This window comes from Durio zibethinus, chromosome 14, assembly GCF_047325235.1.
Source record: "Durio zibethinus cultivar Kanyao isolate XHJ-2024 chromosome 14, ASM4732523v1, whole genome shotgun sequence".
In the NCBI taxonomy this organism is placed as follows: domain Eukaryota; kingdom Viridiplantae; phylum Streptophyta; class Magnoliopsida; order Malvales; family Malvaceae; genus Durio; species Durio zibethinus.
The window spans coordinates 23350899-23371052 of NC_143175.1; the positions used below are offsets into that span (position 1 = coordinate 23350899).

The following is a 20154-nucleotide window of genomic DNA, read 5'->3' on the forward strand; positions in this document are numbered from 1 at the left end:
TCAGAATTTCAGAAAAATTTAGTTTGGATGGTATTCTTTGTCTATCAGCCAATATAAAAGAGAAAATTCTGATGCAGGCTCAACAGTTTAGTAAAATATATTGATGTTGTTCTAAGTGCATGGAAAAAAGTTCATAGAGTACAAAAATACTTTCCCCCCACCCTTTTTAGAACCAATGATTAAAGTTTTTAGCCAATGAGCTCATCATACAGCTCAACCTTCCGACCATTCAATCGCTGACAAGGCCTTGCGTTTTTCTTGCAATTTGAGTTCACTGGAGCTTCCAGAGCGGCTATCTGCTCTTTCGAAATCGATCTCACCTGCAGATTTAGCAATTTTCAGTGTATCTCCAATCATAAATTTTGTATAGGAAAAATATACCTTTCCGAGGATGCTCCATGTGACATTCTCCGAGCAAGGAGGAGTGGTAAGAGAACCAGCATATCTGTAGTATTTGCGGCTACTTCTCTTCAATGGCTTGATATCCAAGGTACCAAGGGGAATTTCAGCTACTTCATCTGCTTTACATTTCTCCTTAGCCAAATTATTCAACCCATTCATAATCTGAAACCACAAAATTACAACATAGATTTATATATTTTTCCTTGAGGTTTGAAGCTTACAGCTAGACACTAATGAAGAACAGAATTAATTACCTTGGAGATAACTGGATCGGCATCCTCTTCTTGGTAGAGTAATGCTACAACTGCAACGCTGTTATCTGCTGCCCGGTGGACCAAATGAAGTTCAGCAGCAAATCTGTAGCAATGAAAGTGTCCCACTGGTAAGAAGGGTAAAACCAATAGAACAGAGTGTTGTACTGCTGTGGGAATTGGATCCTAACTGTTCACTTGCCCTGGCCTAAACAATTCATTCAAGTGGAAGTGGCCCAAATAGATTAAAATAAAAGTAGACACAGAGCTAAGGCCTTTCTTTGGGGTAAAGAGCCTATGAAAGTGAATCAGCCTCCACGACTCGAGGCCCTGAATAAAATTGGAACAACCCGATACATAATATTTCACAGAGAGAAATGGAGTGCATACTGTTCTCCATTAATATGGTGCTCAGAAGGTAAATGCCAGTGCATTTGCCTGAGTGAGTAGGTTTTGCCATCAATCGTTACCTCTCCAGCATATTCATCAAAGCGCACCTGCAACCAGAATTCATCAAACCAGCAAGAAAAATGCTCAACTATTAGATTCATTTATAGCAATGCGAAATGAAAAAAAATTATTTATTGTTATAGTAAGTTTAGCAACCAACCCCAATATTGAAGCCATTGTTAACGAGGGTAGAATTTGCAGGTTTATAATTCCTGATTAAAGGTTTCAATAATTTGTTGTGAACAGTCTGATTCTTCTGAATGTTTATAGGAGATTGCTTTTTCCCTGATGAGCATGCTGCGAATGCTGGATCCAAACTTCCCCACTTGTCAGGGCCATTTTTGCCAGAATAAGTGAACTCAACTGCACCTAGCACTAATAATAAAAACCAAATATGAAAAACCAATAACTGAGTCGGAGAAAAACATTAGATAATTGCCAAATGACTTGGCAGCAAAACGTGATCATACCATCAGTAGCAGAAGCAACGCCAAGAAGCAAAGTAAGTGCGAAGACGAAGAAGATCTGAGGGGCCATTAATAACATGATGACAATCTTAAACTACACAGCCTTCACCCTATATTACCCTATGTTTTATTGCTCAACTTGTTGCTATGGTTCCGGTTGCCACCACAATATTGCTGTTATTTTTAGACAATTTCTCTTCTAAATATAGCAGATGTTTCTCGAGAGCTTTGGGGCACCTTGCATTCGTTTGTCTTTGTCTATTTATACAAGTGGGAATATATCCGAATGTCATGTTCTATATAAAAAAAAAAAGATTACTGAAGTTAAACCTTAAATTATTACTTGGTTGAATCTTGTCTATTATCAACATTGCAGAGCTAAGCCTGCAAACATCGGTGTAGAATCCTTTAAATTATATAAAGGGAGAGAGAGACTATTTGGGATAAAAAGCAAAAATTAAAAAGGTAAAATATTTCCCTGGTTCAAAACAATCAATGCCCCATGGAATATTTTGGGATGCAGAATGATCAGATCAACTTTTCTTATTTTTTGTCTTCAAAAATGACATTAAAGAATTAGTATTTGTTTGGTCAGATGTTAAGCAGAAGATAGATTGAAACATATATATTAGGCCTTAAAAATGTTTGCCACATACTTTGGTAACAACAATTATATGATACATATAATTATATAGATTGAAACATGTATATTAGGCCTTAAAATGTTTGCCAAACACTTTGGTAACAACAATTATTTTATGGATTAAACACCATTTTTGGTCTCAGCATCTCAGCAGTGAGCAATAAGTAATTTTCTCCATTTCTAATGATGGCCTCCACTAGAAAGGTCAAGACAAAATGCTTTAAAGTGAGTACGGACACCCCCACCACAACATAGATCAGTCTCAGGGCATCAACAGTTGAACCTTGGAAAAGGAAGGATCAAAAACCAAGCCTAAAAAAAGGTAATATCGAATATGGTAAAGTTATGGGCCAAATTTAAAGAGGTATTCCATCAGTCAGTCACCCAAACTTTGCTTCATCTTTTGTTATTTGTTTCTGGAGATAGCCAGATGCTACCTGCCTCTGGTATATGCATGATTTAATTCCAAGTGGATGGAACACACCAATGGCCAACTTAGATTAAGACTTTTCTTTCTTTTTCTTTAATCTTTTAAATGAGAGCTTAGGGATAAGGTTTTGGTTAGTTTTGGTTTCTTTTAAAACCTTGACTAAGCTGATGATCAAGAAATGCTATAAGTAGAACCACAAACCTACTTACATGTAAAGGACTTGGTATGATTAGATATATCGAAGTCAATATGTGCTTAAAGGCGCAGGATCAGATTCCATTTCCAGGACCACGATGCATTATTATAAGAAGCTCCGTCGGCTCAATGAGAGGTGAGAGACAATGGTATGCTCATCAATGAACAAGTGACACTCGGAATGCCACAGATAATGGTGATGAGACTAGAAACTACATTATTTGTTGACAGCTCTTTTCATCACAATTTTAAAGCAAAGATAAGGATTCTTCATTAAAGTTTAAGAGGTTAACATACGGATATTCTTTAGCCCCCACCATATGACGACCATGTGTAGAACATACTGTTACATTTTGATAGGAATTCTTTTGTTTATGGATCAACTGTTCCAACAGACCTTATATTGATATAGGAAGATCAATCTAGAGAATTTGTCCACCATATTCAGTGCCATATGGAAGCACTTTTTCATTAGAAAGAAAACAAAAAATAAAAACTAGTTTTTTTTGGCTACAAGAAGGAGCAACACAGCTCGTAGGTCAAACTTAAAATCTCTACCTAATTCCCACTTTACTCTTACAACTTTGAGCCAAGCCCAATTGACAGAAGGGTGACGTTAAAAAAAAAAAAAAAGGAATATCTATAACAGAAGACCACAAGGAAAACCTACCTGGGAAGGTTTTGATTATTATTGAGCATATGTAGCTTTTAAGTATTCCACAATTTCTGCACTTTCAAACATTTGCACTCCAGTATTTGGGTCTTCTAAATAAGGTACCTGTCAACCATTTTTGTAGAAAACAACACTCTCTTACCACTTGTGGCCAAATCATGCAGCAAGTAAGAATGAACTTTATAGATTTGGACTCTTGTTAAGAAAAGTACTAATATACCTGAAAATGTCCAGCTTTCTCATAGAGGATCTGCCGTTTTGGGCTGCCTCGAGCACAACTGATAGAAGAGAGAAGAAGAATTAGTAAAAATTGTCTCAGTACCATGTCTTGATGAACCACTTGAATGCATAAATGAAGATGTATAAAGGCACACTAATCAATCAAATCCTCACAAAAATGATGGAAATCTTTAATGATCATCATTCATACTGTGAACAGTTTTGACGCAAGGAAACCTAATATAAAACACATGCCTAATATATCTTACCTTATTCACAACTTTTTAGTACATATGCAAATATAAAGAGGTTTCTCAATTCTTGGCATAGACTTGTGTGAAACCATAACCATTAATCTGAAGGTCAATATTTGGCATTTGAATGCATGGACCTTTTTTTTAACCAAAGCATTAATTGAGCAAATGGGTCAAGCACCTAAACCCCCAACGTTATTAAAATTAGAGAGCGTATGTAAGGAAATATACTTGAATATTCATATAACATTAACATACAAGGAATGAGGATGCTTTAATAAAATTTAACTAATCAAGTAGAATGATAATTTTGACTTCACCTGCGTTGGATGTGTGGTAACTCTAGTTCCACCAGCACTTCTCGCACAATCTTACAGAATGGAGAACCCTAGAAGGGAAGATAAAATCATTTTAAGGTCAAAACTAGTACACTTATTCAAAGTATAGCAATTTTTTACATGTGTATTATTGGGAAATCATAGTTGACTGCTGAACATAAATATCTTCAAACATCAAGATCTTATAATACTATACTAACCTCATATGACCATATCTCAAGTGGCTTGGGAGGCAGTTTTGATGGAATGTAAGAAGTTCCCTGCATAAAACACACGAGTATTTAGGGTGTCTTTAAAGCATTTTCCAGAAAGCAGTAAATTTATGTAGTAAAATTTAGAATAATTGCTTTGCCAAATAAGCATGTCAATGATGCATAAAAAGAGGGGAAAAAGAAGGAGAATGAAAGAGTTTCTTCACAGATGTCTTCAGAATTTAATAAAATCAGAATTTCATATCTTTCCTACCCTTCCCATGCGGCCAATCATGGCGAAGCCTGCAGTCAATGTCTGCAATACAAGAGAATTTTAGGAAAGTTTCATAGATAGCAAGAAAAACTATTATTCTCATAGAAAAAAAAAAGAACAATTATTATAAAAACAAACGCCAACCGTCAGTAGACCAAGTGATAGCATGAAAGGAACACTTCCATCACCTAAAACAAGAGAGAACAGCGTAGATGAATAGATGACTATAACAAACTAATAGCAAACTAAGTTACTGATAAGAAACTAGATGTAAGTTGAAAATTTTGAGATATCTAAAAATTAAGACATGATTTCTTAGGTAGCTCTCAACCTAGACGAGGTAGTAATTAAGACATTTGGACACAGGCATCTCTTAACCTAGAAAAAGTAAGGAAACCTCTAAAAGGACAATTGAGAAAACAGAAAGCAACTACATCACCATAAAAATGGAAGATTAAATGTATGTATCTAATGTTTATACATCACCAAATATAATCTGTAGATTAAAAAAACCAACAAAACAAAGAAAGATAACAATAGTATGTTGATGTAACTATATGTACCATATTTGGCAACCAGATACTTTATAATTTCATTTGATTCATACATAGCAACTCCTGTATTTGGATCCACCTGAAACCAAAAAAAAATGTTTAAGTTGAACTCACCTTTGACATCACTCTTTTTTTATATAAATTCAAAGGCTTTTATACAAACAAAAGCACAAATCTCAAGAACAAAACCAGGGGGGAAAATTAAGGCATAAGCGAGAAGCCGTGGATCAAAGGAAATAAATAATATCTAACCATGTAGGGGAACTGCTGCTTTCCACCCATCTGAGCAACTTTGGGACGGAAATTTGGACCATTTTTGGGGCAAGGATAAAACAAAACATCAAGATCCAAAACTGCAACAATTTCCCTAACCTGTGTATGATTAAAATGTCAGTCTGAAATGTGAAGAAGTTCATGGACTATGATTTTAGTCATATGCCAGGGGAAAACATTGATTTCCTTATGGACCTTATGCATCATGCTTAGTGACTCTAGTTCCAATTAACGATTTATTAGGAAAATATTAGAAGTGTAACTCAATAGATATCCTCTTTAGGGAAGTATAACTATCACCAATTAGAACCACAAATGCTATGCAACAAGAGCTAAGTATTCATGCTTCTGATCCTCCTGCAATGTTAAGTGGATCCATTCAATCAAATTTCAGAGTAACACCTTATCCAGGAGTTACATTGAAGTTGATATTTCCACGAACAAGGCAGCGTGGTCATGTCTAGGTAGTGTAAGATAGTGTCCAATGGGACATTTGCTCCAGTACATTTATCTTCATAATGGTAGCAAAAACCCAATATGAATGCAATAGAAGCAGAAAAGTGTTACTAGATGAGGATAATTTACTACCTTTCGACAAAATGGACAACTGGAGTTGCACGCAGTCCGCCATTATCCATAATTCAGCGGGAAAAAAGAAATGCACAGAGTCAGTCTTTTCTTCATCAGAAATGAAACATGAAAAAATGCAGTGCAGAATAAAAGAGTAAAAAGGCTATACTCATTGAAGGACAATTAAAGTGGCAATTAGCACAAGCATTAAACAGGGGAAAAAGAAAAAGAAAAGGAAATTTGAGTACCCTTCAAACTCATATATCTCAATAGGCTTCTCTGGACGAGGGCCTATCTTTGATGTCTCTTTCACCTTAGAGCCTGTAAAATACACTTATCCGATCAACATTCAATTGTGACATTTGACACTAAATAAAGACTCAACTACGAAATAAATGATTTGCTTACACTTTTTCACAGTAATCTAGACTTGCACAAGACCTTTGACACAATGATGCAGAGAAGTAAGGAAATGAAAAAATAATTGACCCCATACCTCCTACTTCTAAACAATATTGGCCAGGTGGAATCTCGTTCTCAGAAACAACAGATGCAGAATAGCTGCCACAGTGCAAGAAGATACAAGATTATTAGAAGAAACCTACAAAGTCCAATGCCATTACCATGAACCATGAAGTGAAGTGCCACCAATACAGCCTATTCCCCTAATTATTAGGAATGTAGTAGGGGGCTTTCTTTCTTTAATTAGCCAGGCGGCCAGTCAGGTAGGACTAAGTACATTTTGCTAGTGGACATTGATTATCATCAACACAATTTCCAGAGGTGTATATTACCAAATATCCAGTTAAATGACTCAACTTAACTTTTATAAACCTCAATTTTATTGTATTCATGCTTTAATTTGTCATAGAATTCTCAAATCTATGTGCTGCCATTTACAAGTTCAATGCCACCATAGCTCCAGTACGAGATAATCAACAACTAAATTAAATTCATTGCACTAATTATCAATCCTTCAATTTTCCCATGACAAACAATTAAGTCCAAAGAATCCCACAAAATAAAATAAACAAATAAAAGAAGAAAAGAAAACAAGTCTCCATACCCAGAAACAAAAACACCAGTTCCCCACCGAAAGAACAAGGCAAGAGCTGCCCCAAGGATATCCCAAACCTTATCTGGTCTAACCGCAAACCGCTTAGGCTCTGGCGGCTTGAAATTTGAAGGAGGAGCAAATGTTGTTACTGTTGAAGAAGAGGCAAAGCTTGGTTTTTGCTCTTCCTTGGTGCTTATAGAAGCAGAATTAGATTGGGAATTGGAGGGTTCTGAAGATGCTTTAATGGAAATGAAGGGTCTTGATTGTTTGCGCAGGGGAAATGGCGACAAAAGCGGGAGGTTGGGGATGTTAAGGACTCCCGCCATCGCTTGTGGTTGATTAAGGTTTTTCTTACGAGAGATTGGTGATAGAGAACGAGGGAGTTCCCGTTTTTGTCTTTTTGTTTTGTGCAGAGAGACAAAGAGTGGCTGTTGTGAAACTCTGTTGTTGGTACAAGACAAAGAGTATGACATGTAACGTAACACTGTTCTAATATCTGAAGCCATTCTTTTTTCCGTTGATTTGATTCTCGCGGAAGATTTTCTTTCCCCCAACCAATTTTATGACAACTAATAATAAATAGCGAATAATTAAGTAAAATTTAAGCTTAAATAATTAAGTTTTGAACCCTTTTAATCGATGACAACCAAATCAATTTGTGTCAAATGGTGAATATTTCAATTATTTTTCCCATTCTAATTGGACTATAAAAAATAAAGTTCCTATCTTAACTCAAATATGGAATATATATATATATAATATATATATACATACATGAATCTCATTTTAATTTAATTAATTTATATAATTTTTAAAAAGAATTATTAAGTAAATCTAAGAATGTAATTTTTTTATTATCAAATTATAATTTCTTTTTTTAAAAGATATGAAATATATAATTTTTACTCTTTTAGATTATACTTTAAAAAAAAAAAAGGATTAGGTTATATTCTTAACAAAAAAGAACAATGTAATGTAAATGCATGAGTTTAATCGAAGATCGTTGTAAAATAAGTAAGTTGAGTCTATATAATAAAATAGCAAAGTTTAAAGATTTTTTTTTGTTGTTTCAGTAAAAAAAATTTCTTGAAAGAAAAAATTAAAAGAAGATCACAAATTATTTAGATTCAATTTGCTCAATTAACAACGATAGTGTGCTTTGTTTCAACTAGTACTGAAACAGTTTTTTGGAATCAAAAGGAGAGTTTCAGTCTGAAACTATTACCGCAGCCATCACCAGCTATCGGGAATCACCCAAACATAGAGCAGGGATCTTGTTCGTCTCCCTTCAGTTTGACGTTTATATTAATTATTTTTAACAATCAAAATGGAAGAAAGAGATTGAAATTAATGAAAGTTAGCTTGAGGAGAAGATTCCTTGATTGATTCTCATGAGTATTATACGTACCAGTCCAGCTGTATAGTAGCTGAAATTTTGTATAGCAACGTGGAGATATTGCCGATGATGGGATGTTTTCATCATGTGGAAATCGTAAAGCTTTAGATCGGTAAGACAAGTCCACGTGTCAGCCTTTTGTATCATACACGTGGCACTAAAAAAAAAATATGGTAAGGTTGATTAAGGCTAAAATGGTTTCAGGAGATCTTCAGGGTCACTGAAATGAATTATTTTTTGGGTCAAGGATCACTGAAATGAATCTCAGTCAACAATAATTGGGTCAAGGAAGAGAATTCCACATGGCGGTGCCGCTGAACCATTGAGAGACCAAGTGTCTTAATCTCGAGCGCCATGTCAGCCGACCATGGTGCCCTCCCTGGACCATATCTAGAAGCCATAAAAAAAGTTGCAGGCATAAAGGAAGTGTTGCAGGGAAAATCAAAAGATTCAGATTCGTTTGTGTGGTAAGGGAGGTTATTTAGACTATTATCAGAAGAGGAATGAGAAAGGAATATTTATGTGATATGAAAACAAGGTTGTTTTTTTTCCATTTTTGAACCTTCGAAAGACTTGGATGACTTTATAATTCGTGAGTGAACAGCTGAATTCTTCGGTTTAAAAAGGAATCTTAATTCTTTCAGAAAGGAGATATATGAATCCAGACAGCAATAAGCCAAAGATCACTCATAAACTGAAAAAGAAAAAGAAAGAAAAGTACACGGAAAACTAAGTAAATCGTGTAGAAAAAACAATGAAAGAAGCAAATGGCATTCTTATTCAACTGTTCAACATTTCCGGTGATGATCAAAGCCATGTAATGTAACTTTCATGAAAGTGCACAAAGCATGCCAGAGCATCATAGTCTTCTAGAGAAACCATTATAATTTCACGAAGAAGAAACTCATCAATAAAGAACAGAAAAGTGGGATTTATTTTGCTTGTTTTTGAGGGGAAGACAGACGAAGACGTCGTAAGCTAAGAGAGTCTGAAATTCCGGGGTTTGCTTCAATGGGGTGCTTTTCTATGAGTGAGATTGTCTGATAAATAGTCGGTTCTTAGCAGAACCATTCATCAGGCTGACATAATTTCATCCTCTATGTCTCATGGCATACATCAGACACAACCTCAAATTCCATGCATTGATACATTTTAAAATGGGCTACTTTGTTATCATTACCTCAAAAATATAGGCACTCATGAAACATTGGGTCTTTTCCTGTTTCTATAATGTAGATCAGCTTAAGAATTCATCAGGCTGACATAATTAATGACACCATTTCAATCCTCTTGACCCACAGAAACAAAACCCAACATGGGGAAAAAGACAAGTAAAAGAAAAAATCCTGAGCCAGAGCAGTTTGGTTCTAAATTGATCTTAAATATCCTTAAAGCAACAGGCAAATGGACAAGATATTTGTATCTCTATTTCTCTAGCCTTGAAAAATCTTCTGCTAACCAAAGTGGTACAAGCATCAGAAGATTCAGAATATCAGCAAATGATGTTTTGCCATTTATCTTGATTGGGATGGAGTTTTCCAATTGAAAATAAAAAATAAATCTTGAGTTTTTTCTGTATACCAAAACACTGCTATAGCTTTGGTGAAGCCACACTACTGTTTTCTTTATTGGCTAACATACACAATCCCACTTGCTAATGAAGAATCAAGATACTGTAGGTTTTAGTTATAATTTCTCACTTGACTTTCAATTTCGTGTAGTTTATCTCCTACTTTCACTTCCATTTTAAAATAATTTCAATGTGAAAAGACCAAATATTTTCTGGCTTGAACTGGCAGGCCCCAAGGTCTGATGCCCCCTTGGTTAAGTCACTAGTGATTACCCTCTCCAGTCTCCTTCTTTTCTTTATTTGCTTCTACCATGAAATTTCCAAAAAGAGGGCTTTCATTTTCTACTCCCACTAATTACAGAATTACTCTATAATTCTTTGGCAAAACATGCGTGTTGATACCATCACTACCCACTAAGCAAACTTTTTTCTCCATACTCTTCATAATCTTATCCCAAGTGGGTTTCAATCATTTTCCATTCACACTCTCCAACAAAAGGACCATATTTTTCCTAAGACCTACAATTCTGCCATTAAAATTCTCTTACATAGTCTCTTGCTGGAAGCTGAAATAAAAGTTACAGGCTGCTGGAACTAGCTAACCCCGCACTTACTTGACTACATGCACCACCTCTTGCCTCAGACCACATTTGGAGTTTACAGATGGAGATTTGACAGGGGCACTAAACATGGAAGTTGGCTAAAACAGAGCTAATTATCTTGTCTGTGTTAGCCGACTTGAGAATACAGTTGTTTTCACGTTAATTACTAAGCAAAGAGATCAGAGTTTTCGCAATTGTTTGCACCCTCTCATGCTTTTTTATTCAGCATAAAAATTGATTAAAAAAAATCACAATCTTCATAGTATAAGGGATGTACAAAGTTAAGTCATTTTTTGATAAAAGGGAAAATATCAGTAATTGAAAATGATAGCTTTATTCCAAATAAACATAAAAAACCCATCATCCCTCTCATATCTCTTTAATACAAGCACAAAACTAATACTTGGAATGCTCTCTAGCAATTTGGTCGACACTAGATTGTTAGCAAATAAGTTCAAGTACTAATAAAAATTGCAGTTTGCAAATTGCAAATGAGCATGATGAAAAATAAGGCAAAAAATGAAATGGTGTTTTCATGCTTTACCGACCTCAAGAGAGATGAAACACGAATGTTGTTGATGAAACTGCTGTAAGGAAATAGTCAACATTGCGTTTATGGAGTCAACGACAGAGCCCCGTCTGTGGAGCACCATGGTCAAACACTTTTGGTGGTCCTACGGGATCCAAGCTGATCTTACGCTGTAAAAAAATGCGGTCTGGTCAAAATCCACTCACTGTCCAAATGCAGAGAACACAGTTCTATTATGTACTCGTTAACCTCAAACTCAATGAGTTGACTCATGATAAAATGATCCAAAAATTAAAGGGAAAGAGCAAATTGCTTTGCTATGCACATCCTAATGTCAATTTTTTTAAGTTGTAGAAAAAAGGAATGATTGAGGGGTAATGACTTTCAAGTCCATCTTACACACCAGCAAAATCAATGGGGGTGCAGAGAGAGATAAAGACATTTGTGTAATATTTTCTAAGTTATAAGGGCATTGCCATAAACCTTTTCTTTAAATACGACACCTTTGCACTTCAAACATCCTCCACTTAGAAACTCAACTTTCATATTAAGTTTTCTATTGTAAGCAGCTACACAGAAAGTCATGGGGAATTGCTTAGTTCTGGAAGAGAAGGTGATCAGAGTCATGAAAACTGATGGAAAAATCCTTGAATATCAAGCACCCATCAAAGTTCAACAAGTGTTATCAGACTTTTATGGTCATGTACTATCTGATTCTTTTTCAGGCTTCCAGCATCTCCAGCCAGATGCAAAGTTGCTTCCTGGGCAGTTATATTACGTTATACCTGTTCCATTACCATCCCAAAAGAGTAAGAAAAAGGTGAGGTTCTCAAATCCAGAGGTGAATGATGAGCAAGAAAGTGCTGTCGTTATAAGAATTAAGTTGATAATCAGTAAGCAAGAATTGCAAGAGCTGCTTCAGAAGGAAGGAGTGTCAGTTCAGAATATGGTCTCTCAGATACATAGTAAACAAAGCACAAATGGAATTGACACATCTGATGCTGATGATAACTGCAAAGGGTGGAAGCCTGTATTAGAAAGCATAGCTGAAGTTAACTAGTAAAGCATATCATGTGTTAAACTAATCCCACTATTCTTAGCCATATTTATCTTACAGACAAGGAAGATATATATATATATATATATATATATATATGTGTGTGTGTGTGTGTGTGTGTGTGTGTGTGTGTGTGTGTGTGTACTGCAACAATAGGCTTGTCACTATGAAATCAGCAGATAAAACGATAAGCGCGCTTGAATCCATGTCCTTGTGAACATCCATTAATTTTGTCATGTTTTTTCTTCATTTAAATGGCGTCAACCACCCGGTTAAACGAAGCAAAAAGGAATATCGATTTCTCTAGCACATGCTAAGTCAATGAACTAATAAGTGAACCTTGAAACTGGGCAAAATACAACAGTAATGGGAATAAATGCCTTTGTTTCTTTTGCTAAATAATGGAAATACCTATATTTAAACCAATACTATCCCCCTTCCAGCCAACAAAATGCACAGGTTTTTATTACCAGGTCTCAAATTCAAAAGCTAGTGCTTCTGATGCCTCAACGGCATGGTACATGCTATTTTTAGCCAATACTCATCGGTAAAAGCCCCAACCATTCACCTAACAACAAAAAAATCTCAAATCTCAGCACCCTTTTATGTCAGAATAAGAATCAAATACCATCAATGGAGAGATTAGGATATTTCACCACATTGTAGAGAACTTAAATTAATATTTGCCACAAAAGAAGTGGTAAGATGATGCATCTAAGCCACTTGAGGTTTCTTTCTCACCTGCTAAGTCACTAAAAGGAACTTTTCTAATAGCCATCTCACCATAAAAGAAGTTTGAAAAAGAAAAGAAATGAAATTAACTTATGCATCCTTTGGCGCCTAACCTATGCTAAATCCAATCCTGAATCACACTAAAAACAATTCTAATAGTAAGAATAGATAATTACCTTTTGCATTGGTAATTATTAGGGTTATGTTGGTGCGCAGTAGGCGCACCCATGATAGCGTTGGTGCTATAGCTCATAATTAATAGGAAATTCTAGTATAAACTGAAAAGACAAGTCAACTTTACCTAGTAAAATTTCATTATATGTTGTAAGAAAAGTTTAAGCGAGTTTTACTTTGAAATGGAAAGCTATTTCCAACACAAATCAAGCTCTCAATTTGCTTGTTAGGTAAGAGCATTGATTTCCCACATGCCCCATTTCTTCATCTTGACAATCCAAAGTATGTCAAAGACAAAAAAAAAAAAAAAAAGGGCACTCCATGAACAACATGCTTGTAAATCAACTGTCTTAGTTGGCTCATTAATGTGCTATGTCACCAAGTCTGACTGATGTGGCATTTTTTAACATTGCTGAACCGAAACTTTTGCATAGTGAGGGTGTTCAGATCTTGAAACTTCCCCACCATGAGACCTGGTGATAGACTGGAATGCTGCGATTAAGGTACAGACGTGGTCTCCAACCTAAAATGTTTGATGCTCTAATTGACATGAACAAAATATATTATTACACTAACACGATCACCATATCGAATTTCATGTGATTTGCATCAATTAGTTTAATGTATAGCCTAATTCAATCCTCTTTTTCATTTTTCACACAAAAGAAAGGGGAAGGAAATGAAGCTCCCAGAACCGTCTTGACAACATTGAAAAAAGGCAGTGGCAGAACTGTTTACAAGCATGATGACTTCATAATAAGTTTTTAAGAGCAACGGCCAACAATGCATTTAAGACCTCCATTTTGGTAAATGGAACAGAAACAAGAAATGAAAGTACAAAAAAAAAAAAAACAGATACCATACACTTTCAAACTGTCAATTATTTATTCTTTCAACTAATTTCCTGGGAATTGGAAATTGGAACACTTAACATAGATAAATGTTTTTCAGTCCCTGGTTTAATGAGCTTTCTGAAAGATACTCGTAGCAATTTCTATCATCCAATCGGACTTCAGATTTGTCACTTTCTCATGTCCAAGGTAGTCTCAGTCCTAAATCTAAAGAGTGGAGGGGGGAATTTGCTAGCCCAAGTACATTTCTGAATGTTATTGATCTTGATTGACAAGATCCGTGAATATAAGCAAGCCAGACACAATGAATATTTTCCACTTTCCACCTTAGTTTTGCTTAAAGATAGTACCTTTTCAAAAAGATTTACTAGGATTCATTGTTTTTAAAAGGAAACGTGATATATACGAATCAACAGTTTAACATGACCAAAATCCCAACAAAAACAACATATTAACCATCAACTTAGTTTGCTAGTCTCCCGCTACCGTATACACAAGTTGCAACGTTGGATTGAAATGTAAAATGAATAATTCACCAAATTTATACAATCATATAGATGGATTTTTCACATACATAAGATAGTACATGATGCCACCTGGTCAGGAAAATATTAAACAAGTGGTGTAACTGATTTTACAGGGAAAACATTGTATATTCGGCAAGCAGATACCTCAGGGTTCTAAAATCCCTAATCCGGAGCTATTCTTCCTTCTTTTCTACTTCCAACACAATCTCATTACGGCGGGTAAATGGAAGTGTAAATGGTGGATTGTACTGCAACCACAATTAAGGAGTTATTCAGAAAGGTATGTCAGAAGCAACTTATTCAGGGACTGACTTCATTATAGATAATTTGTTATAAATGTAACCTGTGCAACTTCTACTGAAGCCACTTTTTTAACTTGAAACTGCCTGTCATTTTTCAGAGCATCTCGGAATTTCAGTTCCCGTTGTTTAACTTCTTCATCAGTAACAAAACCTGATCCACGAACATGACCAAACAATGTTAGTTCCAAGAGCTGCACAATTAAAAGATATGAATGTATCAATGTCATGCCTTAGTTGTTCCTTAAATTGAAATATCTGTATTTTATGTTCTTAAGAAACCTGAGAAGGCAACAACTGCAACTACTTTCCTTGACACGTAAGTTAAGAACAAACCTGAGAAGGCAACAACCGCAACTACTTTCTTTGGCACCTCTTTGATCCTCACAGAAGGATCTTTAGGCAATGGCAGATTGGAACCATACTTTGATGGCATGACAAAAGACATCTGCCACTTATCTTGATTTTCCACCTGGATCATAAGAAGTCCAATATATAAGAACCAATTTAATGAACAATTGCATAAAAGGAACAATTTAATGAACCCTGATAATGCAGTGCACCCAATAAAAATCCAAGTAACTATGGATCAAAGTTAAAAAACACCAACAAAGAGTGGTGACTGAACACATCAATATGTGTTTGCAATCTGAAATCAACTGCATGATTCATAATTTCATACACAGAATCAGGGATCTTCTTCGAGTTACCTTGACAAACCAGAATAACAGAATACGACTTCACATAGCATGGACATTTTCTCTCATTTGTAAATTATTCAGTTGCATAATGAAAAAAAAGTATAAATGATAAAATTGAGTTATTTACAACATTTCCCATAAAGCAAATTTAACAATCGCCAAAAATTCCAAATGCACAATCCAAACACTAAACTTACCTTCTTTGTTATCACAGGTGTGGTCATTTCCATCCTCTCCCCATCAGAAGTCCTACTCGTAAAAACAGGGGTATTCATCTCCATTTTCTCCTTACTCGTATTCTACAAGCACCAAACATCCGAAATAAGCAAATTACAAGAGATGGTTGTAGAAAGAAATACTCCAACTTAACATAGAAGATCCTAACTACCTTACCAAACAGGTACTCAGCTAAAACATTGAAGGATTGAGATGCACCATTGAAATCAAATCCAGTCTTCCCCGGCATTGTTGTCTCAGCTATATAATAAGGCTGTTATAACAATCATAATTCTCTTTAGACTACATACAGTAAACATAAGATTAAGAAAAAAAAAAAAAAAGATAAACAACAGCGACAACATGCACATACCTCTACTTCCCTTATCTCATACTGGTCTGTCCTACTCAAAACCTTGAACCTTACAGTCTCAAGATCCGGGACTAAACAAATAAATCCATAAAAAAGGAAAAAAATGTAAATGAAAACAAACTAAAAGAATAGTTTCATTTTTGGTAAATAAAAACAAGTTTGTCAATAAACAATTCGCCAAATCATAAAAAATTTTCAAAGCGTTCATAAAATAGTACTAATTTTGATGAGATGATGAGTTATAATTTGATAAATCTAAACCTAGTAAACAAAAAAGTACCTGCCATTAATGCTTCCTCCAAATTCCGGCCCTCAAACCTCTTTGGAAACACGTATTTGGCAGTCTCCGAGGCCAAGTCCATCAAAACTGCAATAAAAGTAAGGTTAAAAGTTCAAAAGACTGATAAAAACAGAGAAATTGAACAAAATGAAAAGAATACTTTTAAAATTATTGAACATTTGGAATTGGAAACTGAACATTTACGTCGTTGAGAGACGGAAGAAGCTTGAGAAGCAAGAGCTAAAACGAGGGAGATTCGAGCTTCAAAGGCAGACATGGTTCGTCTCTGCTTCGGAGCTAGGATGGTTGTGGAAGTCGTTGTTGGTGTTCTCTCCGTTGTGGCCATCGACTTGACGATGTTCAAGGAAGATCGGTTGATATTAGGGTTTTGGGTTGAAGAAATAATTAGGGTTTTGGGAAGAGATTGAGCTGCCATTGAAGGCCTGAAAAGAAGCGGTGGAGGTGGAAATTGTCTGTTACTGGCTGTTAAGTTTTAAATTTCCGTTGGAAAGAAGAAAGGCGTGGGCGTAGATATACACATGCTCACAATGGCGGCGGTTGGAGTTTTCCCGTGAAGGATAAGGCCCATAAAATTATCCTCCTAATAAGTTTTTATTGTAAGGTCAGCAACAAATAAAAAAACTTCAATAAAAAGATTCAGATAGTCAGTAAGTCGATCTAGAAATATCATGACATGAAGGTTTGATCAAGAAAGGAAATTTATCATGAAGGGTTAAAAGGTAAATCCAGCAACCAATCCTCCCGCTTTCTCTCTCTCTCTCTCTCTCTTCCTCCAAGTTTAGTTAACCACTTTTCCTCTAAAATCAATCTCTTCCATGGCCAAAGCTCAAAAATAAAAAAAAAAGGGCAAAAATTTTTTTTTGTAACTTTGATTCGTTTCTTGATAACTTTGATTACAAATAAAGTGCAGTTTAATTAAAAAAATCTATTAAAATATATTTTTTAAAAATATTTTAAAATTTTAAATTTTGAACTTCAACTTCACATAAAATAATATAAAAACTCCCGTTTCGACCCTCAAATTTATTCTCCATGGTTGACTATTTTGTTTTTGAAGTATTGTTTGCGCTTTCCTTAAAGTTTTTTTTTTTTTAAAAAAAAACTGGGCATACATATGGTTAATAATTATAAATGATTATAAGAGAATTAATTTAAATTTTACAAGGCAAGCGTTGTTTCTCTTGTATTACCCTTCAAAGCCAGTGCCATAATCCCACAATGCTAGACAGTCAAAACACAAATGTGCTGCATACGACATTTCCCGAAAAAAAATGGCCTGCCATTTGCTTGTAGTTTACCCCTCAAATACCGTTCAAACCATTGCTCAAACACCCTGTTACTATACAGTAGAGATCCATTAATCTACTCCGACTATCATCATTCAATTAGCGGCAACCAAATCATAGGCTTACTGAACGTAATCCTTAACACAAATGCAACTATGATGAATTAATCTACATTCAACAATCACAAATTGCACGGTGATGAATGAAGTAGATTATACATTGTAGCCATGCACAATTCCGAATAACCGGAAATTTCCAAAGATGATTCAACCAACTCATCGTTAAGAAACGAATATGTTCCACCAAAACAAATTAAATTTTATTGCAACAATGAACATTGCTACCTAATAGATATATGCTCAGACCCACAATCCTCAATAACTTCAAAATATCCAGCCAGAACACGATGGTTTCATTCCCCAGCCAGAACACGATGGTTTCATTCCTCTGATTGCCTCTGTCCTAGAACTGGAATGTCTTCATACCGTTTCTGTTGCATAGCAATAAAATCAAATTTACAAGTAGATCAACTACTTTAAGCTCTGGAAGTAATTGATTATTGCAGACAAAGATCAGCAAAGATGAGTCAAGGCATTTATGCAAACAATTTTTGTGGGTGTGTCAAATTGGATAAGCAAACCAAATCCATACAGTAATTATCAAATTGAAACATATTTTAAAGTTTGCAAGAACAGAAGAAATTATAGCTATAGAGAAGGCTATATTATATCACATTGTTTAGGAAGAGGAGAGAAGAAAGAAGGCTAAAAGCAAAAATACTTGATTTTTGTCTACACATAACAATGCACACAACTGACAGCAGATAATAAATACCAATGCAACCTAAGAGATTCAATATGAAATAGGTAACAAGTATCATATCACCCACCACTCAATAACAATATAAAGTTCTGCAATTAATGAACAGGTTTACAGTATTCTACCCAACTGCAAGATTTATCTCATTGAAAAGCCAAATTTGAAAGGAAACTACAATCCTCACAGATCCCTTTTCCAGAAAGCCAATCCCAAACAATAAGTGAGATCAGACATATTCCCACAGTTACAAAATGTTTCTAAAAGCTATTTCAAGCATCTAATAGCACTAACAGTATTACGCAAGTGTCATGATGGTTGTTCTTAAACAAAAATTGACATTTACCTAAAGATCAAAGATACTTCATAAAATCCACCTTGGAATATATGGGGTTACAGAAAACCATCAAAAAGACTGGTATGAGAGTATTATAACAAGATTTCTAAAACTGGAACGAGCCGAGTGGCACCCCTGGCCATCTTAATTGCTATAATGGTTTAAACAACTTGTCAATCAAGTGGTAGGGAGTAGGGACAATCCTATCTACAATGCAATCAAATCAAAATCCAACTGTGCTCGTGTAAATCAATATTGACCACCAAATTTGCGACTAATATTCAAACAATCCACACATAAATAAGCTGCCTATGTATGCCATAAAATACACAACAGAAATGATATTCCTAAGATTAGAAAATTTACCCCAACATTGTTGTATTCCCAGAGCTTATGAACTCCATAATCCACAGCCTACAAAAGTCGAATCAATTATAATAAGAATCTTCAGAGATCATAAATAACAGCTGATTTTAAACATTACTAGAACCGCAGCATTTACAATTAAAAACCAAATAATCAATAAAAATTAACAATCATCAGTAAATTAATAAACCCTAACCTTTTTCGAAAAATCAACAATCAAATTTAATCCAGATCAAAATGGAAATGAGAGAGATTCAATGAGAAAAAAGAGTTAAAATTTACCCGTTCACCAAGGAAAGCGCCGGCGATGACGAAGGTGACGTAGACAGAGTTACGGCGCATGATGACTCTGTAGAGACCTTCATAAAGGCCTCCTTGACCTCTTCTTCGAGCTGCGTAATCCATGGCGGTTCGCTAAGGTAGAAGGAGTCTCTTTTGCTGGGATCTGCGATTAGGGTTTGCAGAGATGCTGTGCGCGAAAGGATGGTGAATTTTGTTTCGCAACTTTGAAGTTTGAACTTTTGACAAGGTACCGGGTCGAACCGAATGATATGGATTTAGACTTGCTGGGTCATCGGCCCAATGGGTTGTAAGGTTGGATTTTGTTGCCTTTTGTTTTCCTTTACTCTTTTTTTAATTAATACAACTTTTTTTTTTTTTTTGCATTATCTATTGCTTTTTCATTGGGCATTTTTTCTTATATGAAAAAAAAAAGCGAAAATTAGTGGTAAAATAAATTTAACCTGATATAGAGGAAAAAGATAAATAAGGTAATTTGAA

The 20154-nt window shown here is 35.2% G+C and overlaps 5 protein-coding genes across 7 annotated transcripts; 1 reads left to right on the forward strand and 4 right to left on the reverse strand.

Moving 5' to 3' along the window:
• Nucleotides 1–72: 72 nt before the first annotated feature.
• On the reverse strand, nucleotides 73–1801 carry LOC111294433 (alpha carbonic anhydrase 1, chloroplastic-like). Of its 2 annotated transcripts, none has more exons than XM_089743966.1 (6): nucleotides 1574–1801; nucleotides 1264–1472; nucleotides 1044–1150; nucleotides 657–759; nucleotides 382–564; nucleotides 73–320 (listed from the first exon to the last, which is right to left on the reverse strand). In XM_089743966.1, the coding sequence occupies exons 1-6, from the start codon at nucleotides 1647–1649 to the stop codon at nucleotides 189–191; spliced, it is 810 nt and encodes a 269-aa protein (XP_089600092.1). In that variant the 5' UTR covers nucleotides 1650–1801; the 3' UTR covers nucleotides 73–188. The 2 variants fall into 2 exon arrangements, with proteins under 2 accessions (XP_089600092.1, XP_022743466.2); XM_022887731.2 differs by having other exon boundaries at nucleotides 1264–1478.
• A 1460-nt stretch (nucleotides 1802–3261) lies between these two features.
• On the reverse strand, nucleotides 3262–7704 carry LOC111293752 (uncharacterized). The gene is made up of 12 exons (XM_022886679.2): nucleotides 7251–7704; nucleotides 6681–6745; nucleotides 6433–6505; nucleotides 6203–6221; nucleotides 5594–5713; nucleotides 5351–5420; nucleotides 4932–4975; nucleotides 4788–4829; nucleotides 4523–4582; nucleotides 4305–4372; nucleotides 3732–3789; nucleotides 3262–3616 (listed from the first exon to the last, which is right to left on the reverse strand). Exons 1-12 carry the CDS (start codon nucleotides 7565–7567, stop codon nucleotides 3527–3529), a joined length of 1026 nt encoding a protein of 341 aa, XP_022742414.2. The 5' UTR covers nucleotides 7568–7704; the 3' UTR covers nucleotides 3262–3526.
• Nucleotides 7705–11368: 3664 nt separating this feature from the next.
• LOC111293753 (SOUL heme-binding family protein) lies at nucleotides 11369–17129 on the reverse strand. Of its 2 annotated transcripts, XM_089743969.1 has the most exons (9): nucleotides 16753–17129; nucleotides 16549–16635; nucleotides 16269–16339; nucleotides 16068–16169; nucleotides 15877–15978; nucleotides 15315–15450; nucleotides 15023–15132; nucleotides 14824–14927; nucleotides 11369–11508 (listed from the first exon to the last, which is right to left on the reverse strand). In XM_089743969.1, the coding sequence occupies exons 1-8, from the start codon at nucleotides 16982–16984 to the stop codon at nucleotides 14853–14855; spliced, it is 915 nt and encodes a 304-aa protein (XP_089600095.1). In that variant the 5' UTR covers nucleotides 16985–17129; the 3' UTR covers nucleotides 11369–11508; nucleotides 14824–14852. The 2 variants fall into 2 exon arrangements, with proteins under 2 accessions (XP_089600095.1, XP_022742415.2); XM_022886680.2 differs by lacking the exon at nucleotides 11369–11508 and having other exon boundaries at nucleotides 14641–14927.
• On the forward strand, nucleotides 11821–12601 carry LOC111293755 (uncharacterized). The gene has a single exon (XM_022886681.2). The coding sequence runs from the start codon at nucleotides 11922–11924 to the stop codon at nucleotides 12396–12398; it is 477 nt and encodes a 158-aa protein (XP_022742416.2). The 5' UTR covers nucleotides 11821–11921; the 3' UTR covers nucleotides 12399–12601.
• Nucleotides 17130–17993: 864 nt separating the features above from the next.
• Nucleotides 17994–19903, reverse strand: LOC111293983 (cytochrome b-c1 complex subunit 9, mitochondrial-like). Its single transcript, XM_022887072.2, has 3 exons — nucleotides 19657–19903; nucleotides 19375–19422; nucleotides 17994–18345 (listed from the first exon to the last, which is right to left on the reverse strand). The coding sequence occupies exons 1-3, from the start codon at nucleotides 19777–19779 to the stop codon at nucleotides 18295–18297; spliced, it is 222 nt and encodes a 73-aa protein (XP_022742807.1). The 5' UTR covers nucleotides 19780–19903; the 3' UTR covers nucleotides 17994–18294.
• Nucleotides 19904–20154: the final 251 nt, after the last annotated feature.